At 40.4% G+C, this 27415-nt stretch overlaps 2 protein-coding genes across 6 annotated transcripts in view; one reads left to right on the top strand and one right to left on the bottom strand.

The window, feature by feature from the left end:
• SGO2 (shugoshin 2) overlaps positions 1 to 406 on the bottom strand; it is a 47288-nt gene extending 46882 nt beyond the window's left edge. Inside the window, exon 1 of one of the 2 annotated variants that reach the window (XM_067027541.1) lies at positions 287 to 406. The gene's annotated coding sequence lies outside the window, so the exon portion shown is untranslated. The remainder of the gene's footprint in view (positions 1 to 286) is intronic. The other variant, XM_067027543.1, reaches the window with a different exon arrangement.
• A 138-nt stretch (positions 407 to 544) lies between these two features.
• On the top strand, positions 545 to 26994 carry KCTD18 (potassium channel tetramerization domain containing 18). 4 transcript variants are annotated; one of them, XM_067027537.1, is made up of 8 exons: positions 574 to 697; positions 2894 to 2978; positions 3083 to 3316; positions 5101 to 5312; positions 8992 to 9185; positions 10264 to 10358; positions 15177 to 15279; positions 25319 to 26994. In XM_067027537.1, the coding sequence occupies exons 3-8, from the start codon at positions 3157 to 3159 to the stop codon at positions 25797 to 25799; spliced, it is 1245 nt and encodes a 414-aa protein (XP_066883638.1). In that variant the 5' UTR covers positions 574 to 697; positions 2894 to 2978; positions 3083 to 3156; the 3' UTR covers positions 25800 to 26994. The 4 variants fall into 4 exon arrangements, with proteins under 4 accessions (XP_058909450.1, XP_066883638.1, XP_066883639.1 ...); XM_067027538.1 differs by having other exon boundaries at positions 580 to 697; positions 5101 to 5290; XM_059053467.2 differs by lacking the exon at positions 2894 to 2978 and having other exon boundaries at positions 545 to 697.
• The last annotated feature ends 421 nt before the right edge of the window (positions 26995 to 27415 follow it).

Here is a 27415-nt window from a genome sequence, read left to right as displayed (position 1 = left end):
GCAAAGCATTTAGCAGAATCTCAGGGGTACAGAAGTATTCAATAAATGTTTGCTCCTGCCTCAATTTTCCTTACTGTAACAGGAATAAAAATATAGGGCTGTCACACAGACTAAATAAAACAAGAATGCTCTGTGTGAAACAGCTTTGTAAGCCACAAACACTATCCAAATGCACAAACATTCAAGTGCAATATATGAATGACTCTTGGCATTGAGCAACCCAGCTTGGAGGGAAGGGCCCTCCCTCATCTAAAAGTGAAAAGACCTAACTCATCCTAACTCTTACCGCTTATTAACCGACCCTGGACGATCACAACTTCGGTGTTGTTTTCTTCATGTGTAAAAGCCGCCTCTGAATGGACAAGACCGTCCCTCGGGGATCCAGCCTGCGTCTCTATGCGTGTCCTTTCCTTTCCCGGCATGGTACCGAGACTGCCAGACCTCGCGCCCTTCCCAATGCAGGCGGCGGCGGCCGGAGGTTGCGGGGACCAGCCCGGGGGCGGGGCTCTTGAGGGGCGTGTCCGAGGCGTGTCCTGGGTGGGGCCTTCCTTTCCCGGCCGTCGCCGCCAGGCTGAGACGCACTAGGGCGGCACTGGGGCGGCGCTGCTACACGAGTTGCCGAGCAGCCGGGGAGGCGCTCACTTCCGTGTCGGGCCCCGTGGCGTCCGGCGCCCTCGCCGGGCCGGGCGGGTCGCAGGTCAGTCGGGGAGGCCGCCTACCCCGCCCATCCCGTGCGGAGGAGCGGGGCGCCGGGTGGGCCGCGGGCCCGGGAGGCGGCAGGGCCCCCTGATGAAGGGCCCGGGCCGCGCTGATAACACGGGCGCCCGGGGCTGCAGGCTCGGGCTTCGGGCCGATTCGGGATCCCCGGACCGCGGGGAGACCCCCGCGGGGCTTTGTGGTGTCCCAGCCCCTCCCGTTTCGTCCCGCGTCGTGGGAGTCCCTTGAGCGTTTCTCAAAGTAGGCTCCGCGGGGGGACTCCCGACCCCACCTAAGACTTTCTGAACCAGAGTCTATGTCGTTGCCCGGGAATCTGCATTTTCATCAAGTGTCCCTGATGGTTTTGGTGCAGGTGGTCACGGAACCACAGTCTGGGCACGCTACCCCAGGGGCTGGGCACTGTCGACCCAGCAGGCAGTGCAAGTGGGTGCATTTGAAGGTGGGGCCCTGTGACTGGCCTTGAAATGGTGATGGTCCTCTGCCTTAGGGGAATCTCTTGAATCCTTGCGCCCAGGGTGCTGCTGTGTTCCTATTGCCATCCACCAGAGTCTTCAGATGGACAGACGCTTAGTGAGTGAAGTGCCCAGGTCAAGAACCTTAGGAGTGAAACAGTGCTGAAGGAGTCTGTGTGGGGTGCAGCTGGAAGAACTTGGAGTTGGTCCTGCTGACCTGGATTGGGGCTGACCCCATCACTTATGGCAGGGCAGCCCTAGTGTAGACCCTGCACACATTACTGTTTCTTTCTCCAGTGTCCTCTCCTGTCAGTAGGGACAGTAACTCCTACCCAGTAGGGCTTTTGTGTGAATGAGGTAATGTCTGTCAAGTGTCTCCTACAGTGGCTGGCACATAGCATTCAGTAAATGGGAATTGTTAAGGGTGATGCAGTTTATAGTCCCCCAAATTAGGGATTAGTCAAGTGGAATAATATGTGGACAGGGGTACAAAGTATATCTGGGAGAACTGTGCAAGGATTCTAACTGGGGTTGCTTGGGAAGGTCATGTAAGCAGTGAGGTTTGCCTGCAGCTTTGAAGAATAGATAGGATTCCAGGGAGCTGGTAACCGGAACAGCATGAACCAGTTCCATTCCAGGCCTCAGAAGTGGTTCTTTCACATGGTTTATTGTTGGGCTGCTCCTTGGACTTTCAGGCAGTGTAGGAAGTCACATTGATAAGTGGATTTTGAAGGCTGGACTGTTGACCCATAATAGTTTCTGTCTACTGTGTTTCACACACGTGGTGTTCCTCAGACTCGAATGGTCTCCTTCTCTTATTGGAAATTGGCTAAATTGGAGCATCTATGAAAGGATGCTCAAAGTTGATGGCAAAGTGAATGGCCATGGATGTAGCTGAGCCTATTGGCAGCCATTTTACACTTGCTATGAAATGTGAAGATACATTGGGAGTACATTTTTCCTCAGGGTATTGTTTTAGGTTTTGTAGGAATGCCACAGTCAACTGTGGTTAATCTATCTCCAGAATGGATTAAGAAATAAAATCCTTAAAATGTCTCTAAAGGTTCAGCTATTTCAGAGGGAAGAAGCCAGATGATTTAGAGATGTCATTTGTTGTTCTTCTAGACCAGTTTGGCTTTTGGTATACATGGAATTCTGATCTCAGTTGATAAATTTTATATTCCCTAGTTACCTAACTTAAGAATTACAACTACTGTTGTTAATAATTTCTGCTCTTATGTTTCCTTAAATCTACAGAGCCAGTATAAAGTCCTTCAGTATATACCCTCTTGAAAATTTTTATATCATTATAGATCATATTTATCATTTATTGAGTACTAACTCTGAGCCAGAGACTGTTCTATATGCTTTTTATATTTTCTGTCAATTACTCCTCTGATAGTCCTTTGAGGTAGGCATCATCCTTCCCTCCAATTTAGAGATGGGGAAACAGGCAGAGGAGGATAAGTATTTGCCCAAGGTCCCAGGCTAGTAAGTGGTAGAGCCTAATAGCCTGATTCCATGCTACATGCTGTTCCCCTCTGCAAGTCTACACGGCTCCCTCAGACTTACTGTAGTTTAAAAAGATATGTGAATACTGAAGATCATAAGCACACCTCACCTTTGCTTTATATGTAACAGACAATGCATTATCTTGTTTAATTCTTTAAACAGTCAGTTCAACAGCTCTGATTTGGTTGGTAATACTTTATTATCATTTACAGATCCTCTGAGCCAGAGTTTTCCAGCTTCTCAGCATATCTCAAACTTCTTTTGTATTACATTAAATCCTTCGATTCAGTATTGCCGGTAATGAAGAATTTGTTTTAAACCACTTTAGAATGTATTTATTTTTATTACCTATTTCATGTATTGTTGGAAATGTCAATGATGATTGTCCTTTGTTTTTACAGAGAGGTACTGTGACCACCATTGTTTTGCAGTTTCTGAGTGTTTCGAGGCAAAACTTCAGGTGTAGGAGAGAGCAATGGAAGGTCACAAGGCAGAAGAAGAGGTGTTGGATATTCTTCGACTGAACGTGGGTGGCTGTATTTACACAGCCAGGCGGGAGTCCTTGTGCCGCTTTAAGGACTCAATGCTGGCATCCATGTTCAGTGGTCGTTTTCCTCTAAAAACAGATGAATCAGGTAAATATCTAAAGTCTGTAAGCATTATCATGAATATTCATTAAAATAGGAGTCTAGTTTAAATTCCCTTTAATTTGTCTAATTACAACAGAATGTATTAGCTTAGTATGTTAATTACTGAGATCATTGGGACTGTATGGAGATTCGTTAAGTACATGGAGAAATTAAATACCAGTTTCTAGAATCTGTGATGCTGTCACTAAAAGTTGACAAAAAAGTGAATGTGCGTAAAGGCCAACCATCACCTAATTATGGGGATTAATCATATTTTGAAAGTTGTTCCATTCATACAACTCAATGGGTAAAGGTACTGAGCCTGATTAAATATATTAGCTTCTCTCTGTGTTTTTCAAGTTAAAAAATGTATTTCTCTGGAGAAAGGAGCTGCACTCATGGCTGACAGGGCAGGTACTGTCAGTGTACCTGCCTAGTCCAGCTGCAGAGCCTTGTGTGGGCAGATGTGTATGCCTAAGAAAACGTCAGTTCAGTGATACTGTCAGTCACCCACGACTGAAAATTGGTGTTTCAGAAGAAACTGTAAAATACAAGGGTTAGGGTCCTGGGGCCACTCTCTGCTTTGAGTGCTCTGGGGTTCACTGAACCTACCACTGGTGGTAAAGAAACTTCAGCAGAACAAGTAAGGCTTTTTGTACATCTTAGGCGTTGTGGGGCTCATAGAACCCACTCTTGCTTCTGTGTTAGAAAAAAAGGAATTGAGGAGCTCAGAGCATGAGGGGCTGTTAGTAACCCTGGGTCTGGAGAGATTGCTTTGCCAGATGAATGGCAGTTGGAAGAATGGAAAACTCACTGATGTCTGGTGCCCAGGACTTGATGTCCATCTGGACAGAAAGTTTGTTGGTGTAAAGGTGGTAAGCAGGGGCTGAGTTGTTTCCTCTGCCCCTAAGTTTTTACCTTCTTAATCCTTTCTTAAAGTAATCAAGGGAGGAAGGAAATCATTGAGTAACTTCACACAGAAGTGGTTTTTTTGTTTTTTTAATTCTGCTGAATTGTCTACAAAAAGTCTTTTATCAGGGCCTCCCTGGTGGCACAGTGGTTGAGAGTCCGCCTGCCGATGCAGGGGACTCGGGTTCGTGCCCCAGTCTGGGAAGATCCCACATGCCGCCGAGCGGCTGGGCCCGTGAGCCATGGCCGCTGACCTTGTGCGTCCGGAGCCTGTGCTCCGCAACGGGAGAGGCCACAGCAGTGAGACGCCCGCGTACCGCAAAACAAACAAACAAAAAGTCTTATATCATAAAATAGCACCAGTATAGCATTTCTTTTCTACAGTTTAATACAAAGGAACTAACCTAATAAATCTGAACAAATGGCATGCCCAGAGCTAGGAACCCAGGGTTTATTTGTTGGCAACACTGCCGGTCGACTTGTAGGGTCATTGACATACAAATGCTGGACCCCATTATACCCTCATTAGGGAGGAACTCCATGCACCTTTCCTGGCCAAGCTGGGTTGAGATTAGGGGTAAGCTTCTGTTTCTACCAGCAGTCTAAGGTCTCCATGGCTTTTGCAGAGGCCATAGTGGGAATATAGTCCTTGCATCCAAGATTTCTAATGGAACTCAGAATATGTTTTCCTTGTAGGTGAGAACACAGAGGCTCCCCAAATTTGACTAAACCTATTTGAACACTAGATATTAACCTTCTTTTGAGAAAGAAACATTTCTAATTGTAGAGGTCTTCTTCAGTCTAATTCTAGTTTGACATGTTGACATTTTACCATGGTCATTTGTATCTATTCAATCATTTTTGAACTGAATATTTTCTAGGGGCTTGTGTTATTGACCGTGATGGACATCTATTTAAATACCTTTTGGATTATCTTCACGGAGAAGTTCACATTCCCACAGAGGAGCAAACCCGCATTGCTCTGCAGGAAGAGGCTGATTACTTTGGCATCCCTTATCCGTACAGCCTGTCTGACCACTTGGCCAATGAAATGGAGACATATTCTTTAAGGTCAAATATAGAACTTAAAAAGGTCTTGGCATTTTCTTAAGTTTTACAATATATGTATGAATGTTTATCTAATATTCATTTATTATGCACAAAGCAATATATGTTATTTTGTATAGCCCATGTTGTAACATAAACCAAAATGAGACAGTTTTACTTCTTACAATTTTTTAACTGTATTATATACCTTTATTTGTTTTGTTTAGTTTGTTTTGAATTTTATTTTATTTTTATACAGCAGTTTCTTATTATTCATTTTATACATATTAGTGTATACATGTCAATCCCAATCTCTCAATTCATCCCACCCCCCCACCACCACCACTTTCCCCCGTTGGTGTTCATACGTTTGTTCTCTACATCTGTGTCTCAATTTCTGCCCTGCAGAACGGTTCATCTGTACCATTTTTCTAGGTTCCACATATATGCATTAATATATGATATTTATTTTTCTCTTTCTGACTTACTTCACTCTGTATGACAGTCTCTAGATCCATCCATGTCTCTCAGATGACTCAATTTCATTCCTTTTTATGGCTGAGTAATATTCCATTGTATATATGTACCACAACTTCTTTATCCATTCGTCTGTCAATGGGCATTTAGGTTGATTCCATGACCTGGCTATTGTAAACAGTGCTGCAATGAACATTGGGGTGCATGTGTCTTTCTGAATCATGATTCTCTCTGGGTATATGCCCAGTAGTGGGATTGTTGGGTCATATGGTAATTCTATTTTTAGTTCTTTAAGGAACCTCTATACTGTTCTCCATAGTGGCTGTATCAGTTTACATTCCCACCAACAGTGCAAGAGGGTTCCCTTTTCTCCACACCCTCTCCAGCATTTGTTGTCTGTAGATTTTCTGATGATGCCCATTCTGACTGGTGTGAGATGATACCTCATTGTATTTTTGATTTGCATTTCTCTAATAATTAGTGATGTTGAGCAGCTTTTCATTTGCTTCTTGGCCATCTGTATGTCTTCTCTGGAGAAATGTCTATTTAGGTCTTCTGCCATTTTGGGATTGGGTTGTTTGGTTTTTTAATATTGAGCTGCATCAGCTGTTTATATATTTTTGAGATTAATCCTTTGTCCGTTGATTCGTTTGCAAATACTCTCTCCCATTCTGAGGGTTGTCTTTTCATCTTGTTTGTAGTTTCCTTTGCTGTGCAAAACCTTTTAAGTTTCACTAGGTCCCATTTGTTTATTTTTGTTTTTATTTCCATTATTCTAGGAGGTAGATCAAAAACTCTTGCTGTGATTTATGTCAAAGAGTGTTCTTCCTATGTTTTCCTCTAAGAGTTTTATAGTGTCTGGTCTTACATTTAGGTCTCTAATCCATTTTGAGTTTATTTTTGTGTATGGTGTTAGGGAGTGTTCTAATTTCATTCTTTTACATGTAGCTGTCCAGTTTTCCCAGAACCACTTATTGAAGAGACCGTCTTTTCTCCAGAAAAAGACAGTTTGTTGGAAGATTTTTTATTTTATTTATTTATTTATTTAATTTCTTTTTTATAAATTTATTTATTTTATTTTTGGCTGCATTGGGTCTTTGTTGCTGCACACAGGCTTTCTCTAGTTGCGGTGAGCGGGGGCTACTCTTTGTTGCAGTGCACAGGCTTCTCATTGCAGTGGCTTCTCTTGTTGTGGAGCACGGGCTGTAGGTGCGTGGGCTTCAGTAGTTGGAGCATGTGGGCTCAGTAGATGTGGCACGTGGGCTCTAGAGCGCAGGCTCAGTGGCCATGGCTCACGGGCCCAGCCGCTCCGCAGCATGTGGGATCTTCCCGGACCGGGGCACTAACCCGTGTCTCCTGCATCGGCAGGGGGACTCTCAACCACTGCGCCACCAGGGAAGCCCAAGATGCTTCTGTTTTAAATCACATTTGAAATGTCTTTACATGACTTGAACAGCTTCATCTGTTTTTGTCTTATTGATAAGTATTATATTTGCTATTAATTAGCACTTTTCAACATCTAAGAAAAATATTTTTCCTAGATAGTTGTTCATAGCAAAAAGTGGTCTGAATTGGTTTGAATTCTTTGAGTTGGATGTCAGTGTTTAGGAGAGCAAGCTGACAGTATGGTTATTAGGAGTGCAGCATGAAGAGAAAGTTGATTTGGTTCCAGATCCCCTTCGGGAATTTGCATGGTTGTATGGGTTCTGCTATTGGAATTATTTATAAACTGAGTTGTCGAACAGTCTTTTGGTGCTGTTTGCCATATCTGCAGAGTGGGGCTAAAAAAGCCTAATTGGAAAGTTGGGACAGATTAACATTCACCTTTACAGTTTTTCATTCTTGCTTTGTATGCACAACAGACACAGCATGCGAACATTCATTCTGCCACCCAACTCCTATTTATTTCAAATGTTTTTGACATATAGGACCCTGTTCTAGGGACTGTGTGGGACACAAAGAAATATGACATGCAATTTTTGCCCTTGAATGGTTTATAATGTTGTTGGTGATTTTCACAGATGTGCAAGTGAAGATAAAAACCAATACAGGCGTTAGATGGCAATATTAAATGAAAATGCAACACATGTTAGGGTCCTCCTTTCCTTCACCGAGTCAGTAAATATTAAGCATCTTCCTTGTATCAGGTACTTTCCTAGGTACTTGGGGTACAAAACAAAACAGAAAAGAGTGCCTATCCTCAGAGAGCTCACAGCAATAATGCTGTTTCTCCCAGGGAAGGCCTGTACCACTCCACTGGGTGAAGCCCTCTTCCTCTGTGCCCCTTAGCACCTCATAGGCTTACCTGGTAGCACTTCTTACACTGTGTGCTGATGGCTTATTTAATGTCTGTCTTCTACATCAGCTATAAACTCAAGGAGGGACCCTGTCTCCTGCTCACCATTATGTCTCCAAGGCCTTAGACAGTGTTTAGTATTCACACATAGGTACTTAGTATTCAAGTGATTGAGTGAATAGGTGGATAAATGCCAAATGAGTTCAGACAGTATATATCAAGTTCATATATTCATATCTTTCAATGTAAAAGAACAAGTTAATCTGGTTAATCCATGATTGGATTTGGAGTTAAGAATAAGCATCAACTATGGGGCAAGTCAGTAGGAGGTAAAAGGAAGATTGAGTCAAATGGAAAATCGGGGGAAAAAGAAAGGGAAAAGAAAGAATTTTAACTTTTACTTATTATATGAAGATTTTTAAATGATGGGAGGCTTCCCTGGTGGCGCAGTGGTTGAGAGTCCGCCTGCCAATGCAGGGGACGCGGGTTTGTGCCCTGGTCCTAGAAGATCCCACATGCCGCGGAGCGGCTGGGCCCGTGAGCCAATGGCCGCTGGGCCTGCGCATCCGGAGCCTGTGCTCTGCAACCAGAGAGGCCACAACAGTGAGAGGCCCGTGTACCACACACAAAAATAATAATAAATTTAAAAAAAAATGATGTTGGTAGTGAGTCTAAAGGAAGAGGAAGTAAAACATAATTTCCATGTGGAAAAAGATTCTCTAGCTGAAAATGTTTTGGGTTTTTGGGTGGTGATTTGCCTCACCTCCCCCAATACCCCAAATTCAACAAATGGTTTGGTTTTTAAAGGCATAAACAGTAGGCTGAGATATATAATCTTTTTATTTCCCTTATGACCAGCTGAAATTACAGCTTTACATGAAAGTAATAGAGCAAATTCATTTTTACTTTACTCCAGAATTAAATTCAAATTTTATATATTTTTTTGCCCCAGGCTTTAACAGACTTCTGTGATTCGTATGGTTTAGTTTGCAATAAACCAACAGTTTGGGTTCTCCACTATCTTAATACATCTGGTGCAAGCTGTGAGAGTAGAATTATTGGTGTATATTCCACAAAAACTGATGGAACAGATGCAATTGATAAGCAGCTGGGAGGAAGAATTCACAGTAAAAGCATTTTTAAAAGGTATGTCTGCGTTTAAATATGAAAAGGAACAAAATAAAGTCTTGGTCTCTTCTAAGAGGTGTTATTGAATGGAATATGTGGTTGACTAGGAAAGAAGCCAGTACCTCTCAACAGACAGAGTGAATCTCATAGCTCTCGAGCTAGGCCTGTTTCATGAGGAGGTTGTAATTCAGACCATTTCACATCTGTATAAGCAATAGGCCATCTACTTGGTCTAGTACAGTGGTTCTCAACTGGGAGTGGTCGTCAGAATCCCCTGAGAGGCATTATAAAAAGAGAAAAGAAAGAAAGAAGAGAAAAGCCACATCCCCTCCACTATAGTCCAGGGACAGAAGCCTGGCCTAGAAGTCAGCAGGCCCACTGAGGGACCCAGGACTGGCCTGTTGTCTTGGTGTCCTGGTTTGAGAAATGCTGAAAGACTTTTCATCTGGTCCCTCCCAACTTTAAAATTCTATGCCTTGAACATGTTACATTCTTGAGGGTTATTCTATTAATATTTTCCCTGTAATCTCATTTATACTAGCCAATTCACTTAGCAAAAATTTTTAAAAAATTCTCTGAGAGACTGGATTGGGTCACATGTCAGTGACTAATGCATGACCACATGAGCTTGCTGTTTAGATAATTAATATGTTATCATTTTCTGAATTCTTTACAGGCAGGGATGTTTGTATGTGATATAAGTGCCTGACATAGTGCTAGGAAAGTTTTAGTCAAAGTTGAACCTTTTCTAACTTTACCGGAGTTAGGTGATTTTTTTAAGAAAACTTATTTTAAGGATTTGTTGATTTGTCTGCACAGTTTATGTTGTGGAATTAACAAATACTTTACCGCAGTAAAAAGAGATAAAATGTAGGTTAGTACGTAAGTATAGTATATTATACTCATCTAGTATGTCGTATATAGAATATATATATATACATATATATATGTTTAAGGATCACAGAAGAACTACTCATTGCCTACATATTTTTTTTCCTTAGTTAACAAGCACTTATTGAGTGTCTATTAGCTGTATATATGTATACACATTCATACCTAGGTAGTATATTTTCATTACCTTTTGTAATATTTCTAGGGAGGCAGGAAATAATGTTCAGTATATTTGGAGCTATTACTCAGTAGCAGAATTGAAGAAAATGATGGATGCCTTTGATGCCTGGGAAGGAAAAGGTACAGTACAATTCTTTCATTTCATGGCAGAAGGTAGACTTTTCCTTAATAAGACAAAGCAAGTTCAAATACAGCATTTCTTTTTTTGAGAAAATGTTTTTGGTGTGGGTCCAGGTAGTTGCCACCTTATAGTAACACTGGGGCAGTTTACTTACAAATTTTTAAACCCCATGAGTTGATAGATATTATTAATAATCTATAATACAGTAACCTAAAATACACTTTTGTTAGTTATGCTTATTTAGTTCAATTTAAAAAGAGTTTCTGGGTCTTCCCTGGTGGCGCAGTGGTGAAGAATCCTCCTGCCAATGCAGAGGACACGGGTTCGAGCCCTGGTCCGGGAAGATCCCATATGCCACGGAGCAACTAAGCCCGTGTGCCACAACTACTGAGCCTGTGCTCTAGAGCCCATGAGCCACAACTACTGAAGCCCGCACGCCTGGAGCCCGTGCTCCACAACAAGAGAAGCTACCGCAATGAGAAGCCCGCGCACCGCAACAAAGAGTAGCCCCCGCTCGCCGCAACTAGAGAAAGCCTGTGTGCAGCAACGAAGACCCAATGCAGCCAAAAATAAAATAAATAAAATAAAAATAAATTTTTTTAAAAAAGAATAAACAGATGAAATACCCAGAAACATTTTGGGAAGTAAAAGTCATTAGAGGGATGAGTTTAACTCTGTTTGATGGTAAAAATACTATATGTAGCTCTATACTAATAAAACCATGTCTTTCTGGTACAAGAATAGATGCAGAGATCAGGAGTAAAATCCATTAAATTTATAAGAATAAAATTACTATGTGATAAGAAAGCATTAAATGCCAATAAAAAAGGATAGATTATTTGAGAAATATGCTTGGGAGAAAAACAGAACTTTAACTTCACATCATTTATGAAAATAATCCCAGGTAGATTTATGAATGAAAAATGAAACTATTATAGACTATAATGAAATGTAAGCAAATAACTGATTTCTTAATAGGGAAAGAAATTATAAGGTTAAAATAAAACGTAAAGACAAAGAAATTTGATTACATAATATTTAATGTATTAACTTTAAAACATAAAACATAATAAATAAAATTTAGAAACTAATAAAAAACTTGGATAAAAGTGTTGCATTAACTGGACAAAGATTATCCTTATAATAAAGAGGGTTTATTTAAATTGATTAGAAAACCAGCTCAGCCCTACTACAAATAAATGTATAAGGTTCATGGCCATAAAATTCCCAGAAAAGGAAATAAACGTGGCAGAAGTTCAAACTCATTATCAATGAACTATACATTAAATGAGAACTATTTTTTTATATACCAGATTAGTAAAGATCTCATGAATTCTTGGCAGGAATAAAATTCATATTACTTTTTTTTGGAAATAATTTATCAGTACATATCAATAGCATCAAAATTGTTCATATTCCTTGAGCCAATAATTCTACTTCTAGAAATCTACCTTAAAGACATAATCAAGGGGGCTTCCCTGGTGGCGCAGTGGTTGAGAATCCGCCTGCCGAAGCAGGAGACACGGGTTCGTGCCCTGGTCCGGGAAGATCCCACATGCCGCGGAGCAACTAAGCCCGTGAGCCATGGCCGCTGGGCCTGTGCGTCCGGAGCCTGTGCTCCGCAACGGGAGAGGCCACAACAGTGAGAGGCCCACATACCGCAAAAAAAAAAAAAAAAAAAAAAGACATAATCAAGGGCTTCCCTGGTGGTGCAGTGTTTGAGAGTCTGCCTGCTGATGCAGGGGACGTGGGTTTGTGTCCCGGTCCGGGAAGATCCCACATGCCGCGGAGCGGCTGGGCCCATGAGCCATGGCTGCTGAGCTTGCGCGTCTGGACCCTGTGCTCCGCAATGGGAGAGGCCACAACAGTGAGACGCCCGTGTACCGCAAAAAAACAAAACAAAAAACAAACCAAAAAAGACACAATCAAATGCAGACAAAGGTTTATGAACAGAGATGTTCAACTATACATTATTCATAATAGGGAAAAAACAAAAGCAATCTAAATGTGTATAATACAGGGTTAAATACATATTGGCACATCCACAGGTTATAGATGGGTATAGCTATTAAAATTATTTTGAGGGAATTCCTGGGCGGTCTGTTGGTTAGGACTCCACACATCCACTGCAGGGGACACGGGTTCGATCCCTGGCTGGGGTCCTAAGATCCCGCCTGCTGCGTGGCTGAAAAAATAATAATGATAAAATAAAATAAAATAAAATAATTTTGAATAACTTTTTACGTTGATGAGTGCCCATGATAAATTAAGAAATGGTCAAAAGCAGGAAACAAATATAATGTGTTTTCAATTATGTGCATATCATACGAATAGAAAAAAGACTGGAATGAGATACATCAAAATGTCATGAGCCATGATTCCTAGTTTTAGGATTAGAAGTGATTTTTATTTTTTTTGTATATACTTTTCTATATTTTCCAAGTTTTGTACAATGAATGTGAATTATAGGCAGGAAAAAAAATGAAAGTCTTAAAAACAAATTGCAGTATATCCATTTAATGGAATTCTCAGAAATAAAAAGAGATGATTATTGATACATATATCAACATGGATGAATCTGCGAAACATCATGGTAAAGAAGCCAGACACAAAAGGCTATGTGGTGTATGATTCCATTTATATGATACTTTGGAAAAAGGCAAAACTAAGGAATGGAGGGCAGGGCATCAACTGTAGAAGGGTAGGAGAAAACTTTTGGGGGATGATAGAAATGTTCTGTATCTTGATTGTGGCCATAGTTACATGACTGTATACATTTGTCAAAACTCAGTGTACTTAAAAAGAGTGAATTTTATTTTATGTAAATTATATCTCAATAAACCTGACTTAAAAATAAAAACTTAATGGATGAGATTTGGTGATGTTTTTGTAGCATAAGTAGGTTTGGGAGTATGATCAAGCAGTTCTAGAAAGTTGTTGTCTTAAAATGAGGTCCATAGACTTCGAGTATTTGGACATGTCTATTATATATAATAATTTATGTGCCCAGCTTGCTAAGTTGGTTGTTATTACTAGCCCTTTAATGATTAAAAAAGAAGACACCAAGTTCCTTCTTGGGACTTAAAGGTTACTGTTGTTTTTAATACCAAGCAGTTTTTATTCAGCATCATTCTTTAAGCCTTTTTAATGTGTCTATGTATAATTTTTATGGTTCTTTTTTTAAAAAATGAGGTGAAATTCACACAACATAGAATTAATTACAGTATACATTTCAGTGACATTTGCTACATTAACTGTGTGTAACCAGCACCTCTATTTAGTTCCAAAACACTTCTGTCACCCCAAAATGAAACCCAGTATCCATTAAGCAGTTACTCTGCATTCCCCTCTCCTCTCAGCCTCTGGCAACTACCAGTCTGCTCTCTGTCTCAGTGGATTTGTGTATTCTGGATATTTACATAAATGGAATCATACAATATATAACCTTTTGTGTCTGGCTTCTTTCACTTAGCATAAGGTTTTTAAGCTTCATAAGAATACATTTTCAGGGACTTCCTGGTGGCGCAGTGGTTAAGAATCTGCCTGCCAACGCAGGGGACACAGGTTTGAGCCCTGGTCCAGGAAGATCCCACATGCCGCGGAGCAGCTAAGCCTGTGCGCCACAACTACTGAGCCTGCGCTCTAGAGCCCGCGAGCCACAACTACTGAGCCTGCGTGCCACAACTACTGCAACCCGCGCTCCACAACAAGAGAAGCCACCGCACTGATAAGCCTGCGTAGCACAACGAAGAGCAGCCCCCGCTCACTGCAACCACAGAAAACCCGCGCACAGCAATGAAGACCCAACACAGCCAAAAATAAATAAATTTTTTTTAAAAAGGAATACATTTTCAGCTTTCAATCAGAAACATATCAAACTATTATATATAGAATGGATAAACAACAAGGTCCTATTGTATAGCACAGGGAACTGTAGTCAATATCCTGTGATAAACCATAATGGAAAAGAATATGAAAAAATATGTATGTATGTATAACTGAATCACTTTGCTGTACAGCAGAAATTAACACAACATTGTAAATCACCTATACTTTAATAGAATAAATTTAAACAAAGAAAGGTATCATTTAAAAATTAAGTGAATTTGACTGGAATCTTGGCCTGCCACATTAACACAGATTATTCTTGTTTGAAAAGATGCCTATAAGGTATTGATACCTCATACTTATATAGCGGTTGCCTCTTACAAAGTGGTTCACAAAACGTATCTGATTTGATGATTGCAGCAACCTAGTGAGGTAGACAGGGCAAGTGTTAGAACCCCTACTGTCCAATCCTTTCACATTACTACCAACACTATGACTTATAATAAAGGCACCTAACATCTCTTGAGTGCTAAGTCTGTGCCAGGCCCTGTTCTAGGCATTTGGTTTTTATTTTCTCCTTTAATCATCGCAGCAAGGTATGTAGTATTATTGTCATCATTTCACAGATGAGAAAATTTTCCCAAGGTGATATGATTAGTGAATGACAGAAATGGCATCCAGCCCCAGGCAGTTTTGGCTCCAGTGCCTGTGCCCTTAACCAGCATACACTCAGTTGCCCAAGGTCTGTATAACGACCTCTGGTTATCAGTGGCAGAGCTGGAGCGGCTGGTAGCCAGCTCTTTCTGGACCCGGGTCATGAGCTGTGCCACTATTACCCTGGCTCTTCTTGGGAGCACTTCCTGCTTATACTTCTCTTCATCAAATGGGAGTCATGAACCTTAAACTTTTTCTGGCCGGTCTTATACAAAAGTGTTGCTGAGCCTTTGGCAGTGGACAGTGGTTCTCTAAATTGTCTTTTTATCTTCCAGGTGTTAGCTACTGGCGGGTGCCTCATGAACTGATAGAATGTTGGACTCTGGAAGAGCGGCCTTTACATGGAAGCCTGCGTCACATGGCCCCAATTCGAAAGAGGTTATCTGTCCTTTGTTGATTTTTTAAAAAATTAGTCTATGACCTATATTTTTACTGCCTCTACTGGGGGGAGTGAATAATGGCTCTTGACCTCACTGAGCTTATTAATCACCTAGGTAAATATTCTGCCTTACCATCAAGGTATAAATCTTTATTTATTTATTCATTTTTGGCTGCATTGGGTCTTCGTTGCTGAGTGTGGGCTTTCTCCAGTTGCAGTGAGCGGGGGCTACTCTTCGTTGTGGTGTACAGGCTTCTCTCTGGTGGCTTCTCTTGTTGCGGAGCACAGGCTCTAGGCGTGCGGGCTTCAGTAGTTGTGGCACATGGGCTCAGTAGTTGTGGCTCGCGGGCTCTAGAGCGCAGGCTCAGTAGTTGTGGTGCACGGGCCTAGTTGCTCCACAGCATGTGGGATCTCCCAGGACCAGGGCTCGAACCTGTGTCCCCTGCATTGGCAGGTGGATTCTCAACCACTGCATCACCAGGGAAGCCCCAAAAGGTAAATCTTGAGGGAATACCCTGGCAGTCAGTGGTTAGGACTCTGCGCTCTCACTGCCGAGGGCCTGGGTTCAATCCCTGGTCGGGGAACTAAAATCCCACAAGCCGTGTGGCATGGCCAAAAAAAAAAATTAAATGCAAAGTTACCAGAACTATGTAAAAAGTGGAAGTAATTCTTTAAAACTGAGTTATATGGTATGTTCTTTTTGGGAGAGTATGATTTTAAAAATACTACTGGACACAGTGGGAATGCTGTGGTAAGTATTTTTCTCCACTAAAGTGAAATCCCAGACTTTACTGGCAATAGTCAAGAAATTTATTAGACTTAATATTTGAAATTTCCTGTGATTTATTCTGAATCCCTTTCTCCTTCCTGTTACCACAAATAACATTTTTATTTAGCAGTATTATCTTTTGTTCTATGAAATCATTAGCACTGAATTCACTCCACATCTGTGTCTTTCACTGTGGTTTAAATACATTTAAAATTATATTTCATTTTCATTGTCTGGGTAGTATTCATGACTTTCAGACATTCTGATTTCTTGATCATCTATTCTAGAATTTGGTTCAGTGCCCGTATGAAATCTCAGACTGCTTTCTTACTTTTGCCCTCTGGATCTTTCACAGAGGTACAGAAAATTTTATTCAGTTTTTAGTAGTAAATCATATGTTAAAACAGATCTTTTTGCTTAAAGTCTCTCATTTTATTATCATTATTTATTTTGGTGTTCGAACTTATAGTTAGCAAATATTATTTGGGTCTAGAGCAGTAGTTCTCCATTGCGGGCAGTTTTGTTCCCCAGGGGATATATTTGGTAATGTTTGGAGACACTGTCAGGTGGGGGATGTTGCTGGCATCCAGAGGGTAGAGGCCAGGGTTGCTTCTAAACGTCCGAGAATGCAGAGGGCAGCCCCCCATGACAAAGACTTGTTGAATCCCAAATGGCAATAGTGCTCAGGTGGAGCAGCCTTGGACTAGAGTCCAGTAGAAGATGTGTACAAAATATAAAACAAGCAGAAATGGTTTTATGGAAACTCTCCTCTGTGTTAGTTGTCTTTTTCCTCTGGGATTTTATTAAGCATCATTTTTGATTCATGGACCAGGTAATGATGATGTAGAAGCACTTGTGAGGTCCCAGAGAACCATTTCTCACCTACAAAATTTTAGTTATGTTCAGTAGAGTTTTGAGGTTGAATATATTATATTATATTTCAAATCACTATGCTATTATGATCCCATTTCCAAAAATCAGAGTTCAGTATCTTATATTTGCCTCTGAAAACACAACAGTGCTGAGTCAGAGGGAGAAGACTTGGAGGATTGCCATTACACGTGTTCAGAAGGCGATCTTCATGAAGTGAAACTGATGGAAGCAGTGGGAGGAGCAGGCAGGTTTTTGACAGTGGTTGCTTGACAGCTTGACAGTTTTAAGGTCATTTAAAATAATGTTCCATGTGATTTTTTTCCTTCATTTTGTTGGTATAGTGTATGATATTGACTGATTTGTGGATGTTGAACCATCCTTGCATCCCTGGAGTAAATCATCATGTGTTTTCCTTTTAATGTATTGTTGAATTCAGTTTGCTAGTATTTTTTTGAGGAGTTTTTGCATTTATGTTCATCAGGGATATTGGTATGTAATTTTCTTGTGGCATCCTTGTCTGGTTTTGGTATCAGGGTACTACTGACCTTAATGAATTTGAGAGTTCCCTCCTCTTTTATTTTTTGGAAGTGTTTGAGAGGGACTAGTATTAATTCTTTGAAGAATTGGTTTGGTAGAATTCACCAGTGAAGCTGTCTGATCTGAACTTTTGTTTGTTAGGAGATTTCAATATCCTTAGTAGTCATTGGTCTGTTCAGATTTTCTATTTCATCATGATTTAGTCTTGGTAGGTTGTATGTTTTTAGGAATTAATCCATTTCTTCTAGGTTGTCCAATTTGTTGGCATATAATTGTTCATAGGAGCCTCTTATTATCCTTTGTATATCTATGGCATCAGTTTCAACATCTCCTCTTTCATTTCTGATTTTGAGTTCTCTCTTTTTTTCTTGGTGAATCTAGCTGAAGGTTTGTCAGTTTTGTTTATCTTTTCAAAAAATCAGCTGTTTTATTGATCTTTCCTATTGTCTTTTTAGTCTCTATTTCATTCATTTCTATTCTAATCTTTGTTATTATTTCCTTCCTTCTACTAACTTTTGTTTGATCTTTTCCTAGTTCCTTGAGGTGTAAAGTTAGGTTGTTTATTTGAGATTTATCCTATTTCTTGAGGTAAACATTGCTATGAACTCTCTTAGAACTGCTTTCACTGCATCCCACAAATTTTGGTATGCTACATTTCCATTTTTATTTGTCTCAAGGTATTTTTTGATTTCTCCTTTGACCCATTGGTTGTTCAGTAACATGTTGTTTAATCTCTATATATTTGTGAATTTTCCAGTTTTCTTTGTGTAATTAAATTTTAGTTTCATACCATTGTGGTCAGAAAAGGAGCTTGATATGATTTCAGTTGTCTTAAACTTACTGAGACTTGTATTGTGGCCTGACACATGATCTATCATGGAAAATGTTCCATGTGCACCTGAGAAGATTGTGTAGTATGTTATTTTTGGATGGAATGTTCTATAAATATCTGTTAAGTCCATCTGGCCTAACATGTCATTTAAGGCCAATGTTTCCTTATTGATTTTCTATCTGTAGGATCTATCTATTGATGTAAGTGGGGTATTGAAGTTCCCCACTATTATTGTATTGCTCTCTGTTTCTTCCTTTAGTTCTGTTAATATTTGCCTTATTTTTTAGATGCTCCTATTTTGGGTGCATTAATATTTACAAATGTTATATCCTCTTGTTGGATTGACCTTTTTAAGATTATGTAATGCCCTTTTTTGTCTCTTATTACAATCTTTGTTTTAAAGTCTATTTTATCTGATATAAGTATAGCTACTCCAGCTTTCTTTTGGTTTCTTTCGGTTTGCATGGAATATCTTTTCCCATCCCTTCACTTTCAATTTGTGTGTGTTCTTACACTTAAGTGAGTCTTTTGTGGGCAGCATATAGATGGGTCTTATTTTTTGATCTATTCAGCCACTCTGTGAATTTAGTCCTTTTGCATTTAAAGTAATTATTGATAGGTATGTACTTATTTCCATTTTGTTGATTGTTTTCTGATTGTTTTTATAGTTCCTCTCTGTTCCTTTCTTCTCCTGCTCTCTTCCTTTATGGTTTGATGACTTTCTTTAGTGGTATGATTATATTCCTTTCTCTTTATCTTTTGTGTATTTACTATAAGTTTTTGCTTTGTGGTTACCATGAGGCTTACATATAACAACTTATATCTATAACAGTCTGTTTTAAGTTGATAACAACTTAAGTTTGATTCCGTTGTAAAGCTCAACATTATACTATCCCCTGCCACGTTTTAGATTTTTGGTGTCATATTTTACATCTTTTTTTTTTTTTTTTTTTTTTTTTTTGTGGTATGCGGGCCCCTCACTGTTGTGGCCTCTCCCGTTGTGGAGCACAGGCTCCGGACGCGCAGGCTCAGCGGCCATGGCTCACGGGCCCAGCCGCATCCGCGGCATGTGGGATCTTCCCAGACCGGGGCACGAACAGGTGTCCCCTGCATCGGCAGGCGGATTCTCAACCACTGCGCCACCAGGGAAGCCCTACATCTTTTTATATTGTGTATTCCATAACTAATTTTGTAATCATAGTTATTTTTATTACTTTTTTCTTTTAACCTTTATACTAGCTTTATAAGTGATTAATACCTTTACTATGTATTTACCTTTCCAGTGAGATTTATTCTTTCATATGTGTTTTTACTAATTGGTGCCCTTTCTTTTCAGCTTAAAGAAGTCCCTTTAACATTTCTTGTAAGGCCAGTTTAGTGGTGATGAACTCCTTTAGCTTTTGTTTGGAAATCTCTTTTATTATTCCTTCAATTCTGAATGGTAATTTTGCTGGGTAGAGTATTCTTGGTTGGATTTTTTTCTTTTACCACTTTGAATATATCATGCCACTCCTTTCCGGCCTGCAAAATTTCTGCTGAAAATCTCCTGATGGTCTTATGGGGGTTCCTTTGTATATAACAAGTTATTTTTCTCTTGCTGTTTTTAAGATTTTCTCCTTGTCTTTCACTTTTGACATTTTAATTATAATGTGTCTTAGTGTGTTCATCTTTTTTTGGAATTCTCTGGACTTCCTGGATCTGGATGTCTCTTTCCTTTCTCAGCTATATAGTTTTCAGCTATTATTTATTCAAATAAGATTTCTTCTCCTTTCTCTCTCTCTTCTTCTGGGAGCCCTATAATGTTAATGTTAGTCCATTTGATGTTGTCCCATAAGTTCCTTAAATTATCTTCACTTTTTTTCCATTCTTTTTCTTTATTCCTGCTCTGACTGGGTGAATTCCACTGCCCTGCCTTTGAGTTGACCTATCCTTTCTTCTGCTTTATCTGGTCTGCTGTTGAACCCCTCTAGTGTGTTTATCAGTTCAGTTATTGTATTCTACAACTCTGTGACTTGTACTTGGTACTTTCTTATATTTTTCATCTCTTTGTTGAAGTTCTCACTGTGTTCATTCATTCTTCTCCCCAGTTTGGTGAGCATTTTTAAGACCATTATTGAACTCCTTCTCAGCTAAATTACTTATCTATGTTTAATTAAGTTTTTTTCCTGAGGTTTTATCTTGTTCTTTCATTTGGAACATATTCCTCAGCTTCTTCATTTTACTTGACTCTCTGTGTTGGTTTCTATACAGTAGATGAAACTACTGTAGCCTTAAAAGAGTAAGTAGCCTTGTTCAGAGAATGAACCTTATTGTTTGGCCCTGCCCCAGCTCTTAGTTGACTCTCAAACCTTTGCAATTGTCCAAGCAGCCTATTATATGTTTAATAGCTCCCAGTAGTTGAGGATGAGCCAAGACCTGTCAGTGTCCCAGAGGGGAGGATCTCATCACCTAGATTGAGGCTGCTTGGAAGCCAGACCCTCAGGCAGCAGCTTTTAGAGCTTTACAAATATATACAGTCCTGTGGGACTGCAAGTGTAAGCTCTGCTGGCCAACAGAGCCAGGCAATCTGAAGGTGTCCCCTTGGTGGCAGCTGCAAAAATCGGGGCTCCAGCTGAGTGTATAAGCTCTTTTCAGAAAGATTCTGAGGAGCTGGAACAAGGCAGAGAGAGAGAGCACCAAGATGGCATTCACAGCCTATGTTCCTTGAGAGCAGCTCTGTTTGGCAATACATGTTTGCCAAACCTGAGACCTGCCCCTCAGGCCGAAGCACTAGGACAAGCAAAGAGGCCTCCTTTGCAGAAAGACTGGGGGATGTTCCTTAGTCTGTTGTCTGTGCAGTGTCCTGTAGATGTTAGCCTTCCAGGAACCATCTCTCTGATTGCCATAGTCCCATGGGACTCTGGAATGCAAGCCCCACCAGCCACCAGAGCCAGGGGATCAAGGGATCAAGGGGCATGCTGTGGGTGGCAAATACAAAAACCAGGGCACCAGATGCATGTAAATTTCCCCTTCAGGAGACACTGGCACTTTGGAGTGTGGCAGAAGGTGGGTGCGAAGATAGCACCCACCCTATGAGGTCTCTGGGAAAGATTATAGTCAGCCCCTAGATGCGTGTTTAATTAGAAGTCTGCCACTCAGGCTGCAGTCATGATGATCAGCTAACAGACCTCCTTCACGGAAAGACTGAGCTTCTGGGTCTGTTGCCTCTTGTTGTGTCCTGGGGTGGTAGCTGTTTAAGAACTCTTTCTCCATTGGTTACAGTCCTGTGGGACCCACAAGCATAAGCCCTACTGGCCACCAGAGCCATGCAATGTAGAGGTGTCTCTTGGTAGCATTTGCAAAAATTGGGGTACCAGACAAGGCTGTGAGCTCCTTTCTGGGTAACACCAATTGTTATAGTCCCATGGGACCAGGAATGCAAGCTCCACTGGCCTCCAGAGCCAGGCAATCAGGAGGTGTCCCCTGGCTAAGAGCCATAAAAAGTGAGGGTCCAGAAAAGTGTAAAAGCTCTCTTCCAGGAAATATTGGTGCTCTGGAGCACAGCAAAGGGAGAGCATGTAGATGGTACCTGCTAGTCTTCATTCCCAGAGAGTGTTCCAGCAGGCTTCTAGATGTGTGTGTTAAATTGGACGCATGCCCCTCAGGCCAGCACTTTTCTACCAGCAGGTGAGCTACTTTACTATTTAAGTCTGGGTGCAATTGGCCGCCTTTGAACTGGGCCCTGGAGTTGGTGAATCTGAGCATGTGGACCCTTGAAGAGCTGTTTATCAGATTGCTGTAGTCTGGGCCTCGGGACTTGAACCCTGTTGATTTTCAAAGTTAAATGTTTTGGGGGCTCATCTCTCAAGTGCATGTCTTAAAAACTGGAGAGCCCAGTGTGGGGTTTGAATCTTTCCCTCCTCAGGGAGAAGATGCAGGTTTTGACTTTCTTCCTGGTTGTGGATTACTGCATTGGGGGACAGGTTTATGGCAAGATTGTGTTCCAGCTTCTCCTACCTGCTTCAATATTGTTTTTTTCTCATTTGCCCAATATGTAGTTGTCACTCAGCCGGACTTTAGGTTTTATTTAAGAGGAAATTGCTCCATATATAGCTGTAAACTCAGTGTGTCCATGGGAGGAGGTGAGTTCAGGATCTTCCTATGTTGTCACCTTGAACTGGAAACAATCTATCAAATGGTTTTTATATCATATCAAAAATCATATGATCATCTCAATAGACGCAGAAAAGGTATTTGACAAAATTCAGCATCCATTTATGATAAAAATTCTCAACAGAGCAGGTATAGTGAGGATGTACCTCAACATAATAAAGCTTATATGACAAGCCTACAGCAAATGTACTCAGTGGTGAGAAGCTCAAAGCATTTCCTCTAAGATCAGGAACAAGATAAGGACCTCCACTCTCACTACTTTTACTAAACATAGTATTGGAAGTCCCACCCAGAGCAATTAGGTAAGAAAAATAAATTTAAAATATCCGTATTGGAAAGGAAGAAGTAAAACTGTTACTATTTGCAGATGACATGATATTATATATAGAAAACCCTAAATACTCCATAAAAAAACTGTTAGAACTAATAAAATCAAAACACAAAAATCTGTTGCATTTCTATATGCTAATAATGAACTATCAGAAAGAGAAATTAAGAAAATACAGTTTATGGTTGCATCAAAAAGAATAAAATGCCTAGGAATAAATTTAACCAAGGAGGTAATAAAAAACCTGTATGTTGAAAACTGTAAGACGTTAATGAAAGCAATTGAAGAACACACAAATAAATGGAAAGATAGTCCCTGTTCATGAATTGGAAGAATTAATATTATTAAAATGCTAGTACTACCCAAAGCAATATACAGATTCAGTGCAATCCCTATCAAAATTGCAATGATGTTGTTCACAGAAGTAGGACGAACAATCCTAAAATATGTATGGAACCACAAAAGACCCTAAATAGCCAAAGCAATCTTGAGAAAGAAGAACAAAGCTGAAGGCATCATGCTCCCTGATTTCAAACTATATTACAAAGCTATAGTAATTTAAATGGTATGGTATTGGCATAGAAACAGACACACAGATCAGTGGGACAGAAGAGAGAGACCAGAAATAAACCCATACATATAGGCCAACTGATTTACAACAAAGGAGCCAAAAATATACTATGGGGAAAGGTGTCTTCAGTAAACGGTGTTGGGAAAATTGGATATCCACATGCAAAAGAATGAAACTGGACCACTATCTTACACCATACTACACAAAAATTAACTCAAAATGGATTAAAGAGTTGAATGTAAACCATAAAACCCTAGAAGAAAAAATAGGTGGTAAGCTCCTTGACATAGGTCTTAGTGATGATCTTTTAATCTGACATGAAAAGCAACAGAAGCAAAAATAAACAAGTAGGACTACATCAAACTAAAAAAGCTTCTACACAGCAAAGGAAACCATCAACGAAATGAAAAGGCAAACTACTGGATGGTAGAAAATATTTGCAAATCATATATCTGATAAGGGGCTAATATCCAAAATATATAAAGAACTCATACAGCTCAATAGCAGAAAAACAAACAGTCTGATTCAAAAATGGACAGAAGATCTGAATAAACATTTTTTTCCAAAGAAGACATATAGATGACCAATGGGTACATGAAAAGATGCTCAACATCATTAATCATCAGGGAAATGCGAATCAAAACCACAATGAGATATCACCTCACGCTTGTTAGAATGGCTGTCATCAAAAAGACAGGAAATAAATGTTGGCAAGGATGTGGAAAAAAAGGAACCGTTGTGCACTGTTAGTGGGAATGTAAATTGGTGCAGCCACTATAGAAAACAATATGAAAGTTCTTCAAAAAATTCTAAGTAGGACTAACATATGATCCAGCAATTCTACTTCTGGATGTCTATCCAAAGAAAGCAAAAACACTAACTCATAAAGATATATGTACCCCCGTGTTCATTGAAGCATTATTTACAATAGCCAAGATATAAAAACAACCTAAGGGTCCATTGATGGATGATGGTATAAAGAAATTGTAGTATGTGTGTATATATATGGACCTTGAGGATATTATGCTAAGTAAAGTAAGTCAGACAGAGAAAGACAAATACCATATGAGCTGTCTTTTATGTGGAATCTTAAAAACAAACAACAAACAAACAAAATCCAAAGCAAAAAGCAGGGAACTGATTGGTAGTTGCCAGAGGTGGGGGGGGCAGTGGGAGAAATGGGTGAACTGTTTTATGTTTGTTTGTTTTAGTTTAAACAAAATGAATAAAAAATAAATAAGGTAAAACAGTGTTTCCACTTTAGGCTTTTTATAGTGAATGGCAGCTCAGCTGAGGAATCTTTGAAGGTTTGTCCAATACTTCGCGAATTCAAAAAACATCTAACTGTACCATGAGTTCGACTATTCTAGCAGTTCCCAAAATGTGTTCCATAGCATGCTAATTTTACTGGGTGCCAAAGGGTGCATTACAGAGTGTTTGGGAAATGTGGATTCAACAAAGCTAAACAGGTGTCTTTACTATAGAATCTTTAATTTGTTAATATAGAGTTTCAAGCTTTAGGAGGAGAATAAAACAGGCAGTAGCATTTCTCAAGTTTATTTGTGAAATCCTTTTTTCCTCAGTAAATCTCTTGAATCTGCTATTCTGGGAAAAACAACTTGGGATACTCCTGGTTATCCTCTGGATCACATCAGAATTTGTGAGAACTGAGTGATGTGTTGTGTAATTCCAGTGTAACGCTCCAAATTTTAACTTGCTGGTATTAACATTATGTGTGAGTTTGAAAGAGTGTATTCCAGTTGAAACAGTCTTTTGTAAACTTGCTAATTTACTTATTGACCTTGGTGGGAGATGAGAGATGAGGTAGGTTGATACCTCTTGGCTCAAATTCTTGACGAAAACCTTTTTATTCACCCTGAAGGTAGACTTTGGAGACGTTTTCATTAGTTACTAAACCTGTAAGTGCTGGTTTACAGAACCAGCTGGTTGACAAGAACCTGATTCTCTATTTACAGGCGACTGATAGCGCCCAATGAAGAGGAAGAAGAAGGCGTGAACTGTAAGACTGGTCCTAAGCCAGTCCGATTTTTGGGACCTTCCACCAGCACCCAGATTAAAGTCAAGAACTCGGCTTCCGTCAGGGTTCTTCCGGCCGGTGCCCCGCAGCCCTGGTCTCGGGCATCTGTGAACCCGGCTGCAGGAGGAAGGGCAGCTCAGCGCTCTGCGCCGTCGAAAGCCCCGTCCCCAGTGGGCACAGGCGTGCCCGGGTATCCCCAGGCTGCCCACAGGACCGGGGGTGCTGAGAACGGGGCCACGCACCCACCTCCAGCTAAGGTTCTGCTCTCCGACAAAAAGGCCACCCCGCACCGAGTGATAAAACTGAAGCGGACTCCCTTGTGCTCTGCGGGGCCTTCCCCGCCCGCCTGCACCGCGGTCAGGCCGGCGGGGCCCCCAGAGCCGACCTCCGACGCCCCCAGCGCCCTGGGCACGGACTGAGAACGGGCAGGGCCAGACCGATTGATGGAAACGGACTCAGGGTGTCCCGTTTGCCTCTCCGAGCTTACAACCCGTTTAATATAAATAAGCGGCACTCTTCCCCGGTGCAGTCGGGATGAAACTTGTTTCTTTCTATTTAGGGTGAATTGTGTGAAGTGGGAATGGAGGAGAGAGACTGTAAGTGGTTGGGCCTATATTTACTTCTCATTTTCCCAACGTTTAAATTATTTGTCTAGGGATGGTTTTAATTTCAGGTTTTTTAATGTGTGTGGGCTTTTTTTTTTTTAAACGTTTAATTGGTATGAAGGCAACAAAACAGTAGAGTGAAATCATCCCTAGCAAGTCCACTTTGTTGCTGAAATAATTATAGATTTTAGGCACTTATTTAACGTTACTCATTGCAGCCCAGGGATAGGAGTGAGGTTTGGGCTTAGCTTTCAGTCTGATGAAATAGAGAGGGTAATATTAGTGCTTCCCTGTGCTATGTCCCAGATGGGGGGAGATTTGAGAGAAAATGTAGATCAAGGTGAACTCCCTGCAGGGCACTCTCATTCTCCAAAGGTAGCATGAAAAGAATGATGGGGAGGGGGAAAAAAAGACAATAATTTGAGATCACACTTTGACTCTCACTTAATGGAACAATTTTCTTTCCTAGATTGGCTTTTCTTACTCTTTTCCATTAGCAGATTTATTTATACCTTGCAAGAAAATTTCTTGGATTAAGAACTGTATAACATGTCATGGAATGAATTGTTAACATTTTATTTTTCATTTGAGTAGTGAAGTTTTGAAAGTACTTTGCAGAGAAAAGCTTAACTTTTTAACTAAAGTTAATATTTTTTTTCAGAAATGACCATTAAAGAGTTATTCTGATTATACAATATGATTTTTTATGCATAAAATTTCCACATAACTTGAATTTAATATTTTAAAACAGAGTATTTTGATTAATCTTCTATTTTTCACAACTATTCAGTTGTATGTGTTTACATGTACATGTTATGTTTTATAATTGGATCACATATTTCTATCTTCAGTGAGCAGTATGCCGTCAGTATGTTAAAAATAAGTTCATAAAGCAGGGTACTTTTTACTCAGTGCTTATCATTGTACTTGTACTGGTTTAAAAGAGTAAAGTAAATATACTCAAAACATTACTTTTTACAAAATAAAAAAAATCTTTCGGTAAAAAGTGACATCTTTCTGTGATTGTACTTATTTTTAAGCCTTGGAGCCCTTTAGTAGTTTGAAAGCTGGTTCGTTTATATAGGTTATGTATTTCAGCTCACAAAATTGCTTTCTTGGGCTTCCCTGGTGGCGCAGTGGTTGAGAATCCGCCTGCCGATGCAGGGGACACGGGTTCGTGCCCCGGTCCGGGAAGATCCCACATGCCGCGGAGCGGCTGGGCCCGTTAGCCATGGCCGCTGAGCCTGCGCATCCGGAGCCTGTGCCCCGCAACGGGAGAGGCCACAACAGTGAGAGGCCCGCATACCACAAAAAAAAAAAAAAAAAAAAAAAATTGCTTTCTTGTCTAGTTAATGTATGAAATCGTTAAACTGATTTTGGATAGCTATCCAAATACCAGCAGCCTTTTAAAAATAAGTGGTTTATTTGGC

The sequence above is a fragment of the Kogia breviceps genome, chromosome 2 (genome assembly GCF_026419965.1).
Source record: "Kogia breviceps isolate mKogBre1 chromosome 2, mKogBre1 haplotype 1, whole genome shotgun sequence".
In the NCBI taxonomy this organism is placed as follows: domain Eukaryota; kingdom Metazoa; phylum Chordata; class Mammalia; order Artiodactyla; family Physeteridae; genus Kogia; species Kogia breviceps.
This window is presented reverse-complemented; position numbering and strand designations above follow the sequence as displayed.

Bases quoted from the DNA above. Each gene is read 5' to 3' on its own strand.
- KCTD18 (XM_059053467.2), top strand. From the start codon at position 3,157: ATGGAAGGTCACAAGGCAGAAGAAGAGGTGTTGGATATTCTTCGACTG. The intron at 5,313-8,991 runs GTCTTGGCATTT...TTTTTGCCCCAG, and splicing joins CAAATATAGAACTTAAAAAG to GCTTTAACAGACTTCTGTGA. The intron at 9,186-10,263 runs GTATGTCTGCGT...TAATATTTCTAG, and splicing joins AGTAAAAGCATTTTTAAAAG to GGAGGCAGGAAATAATGTTC.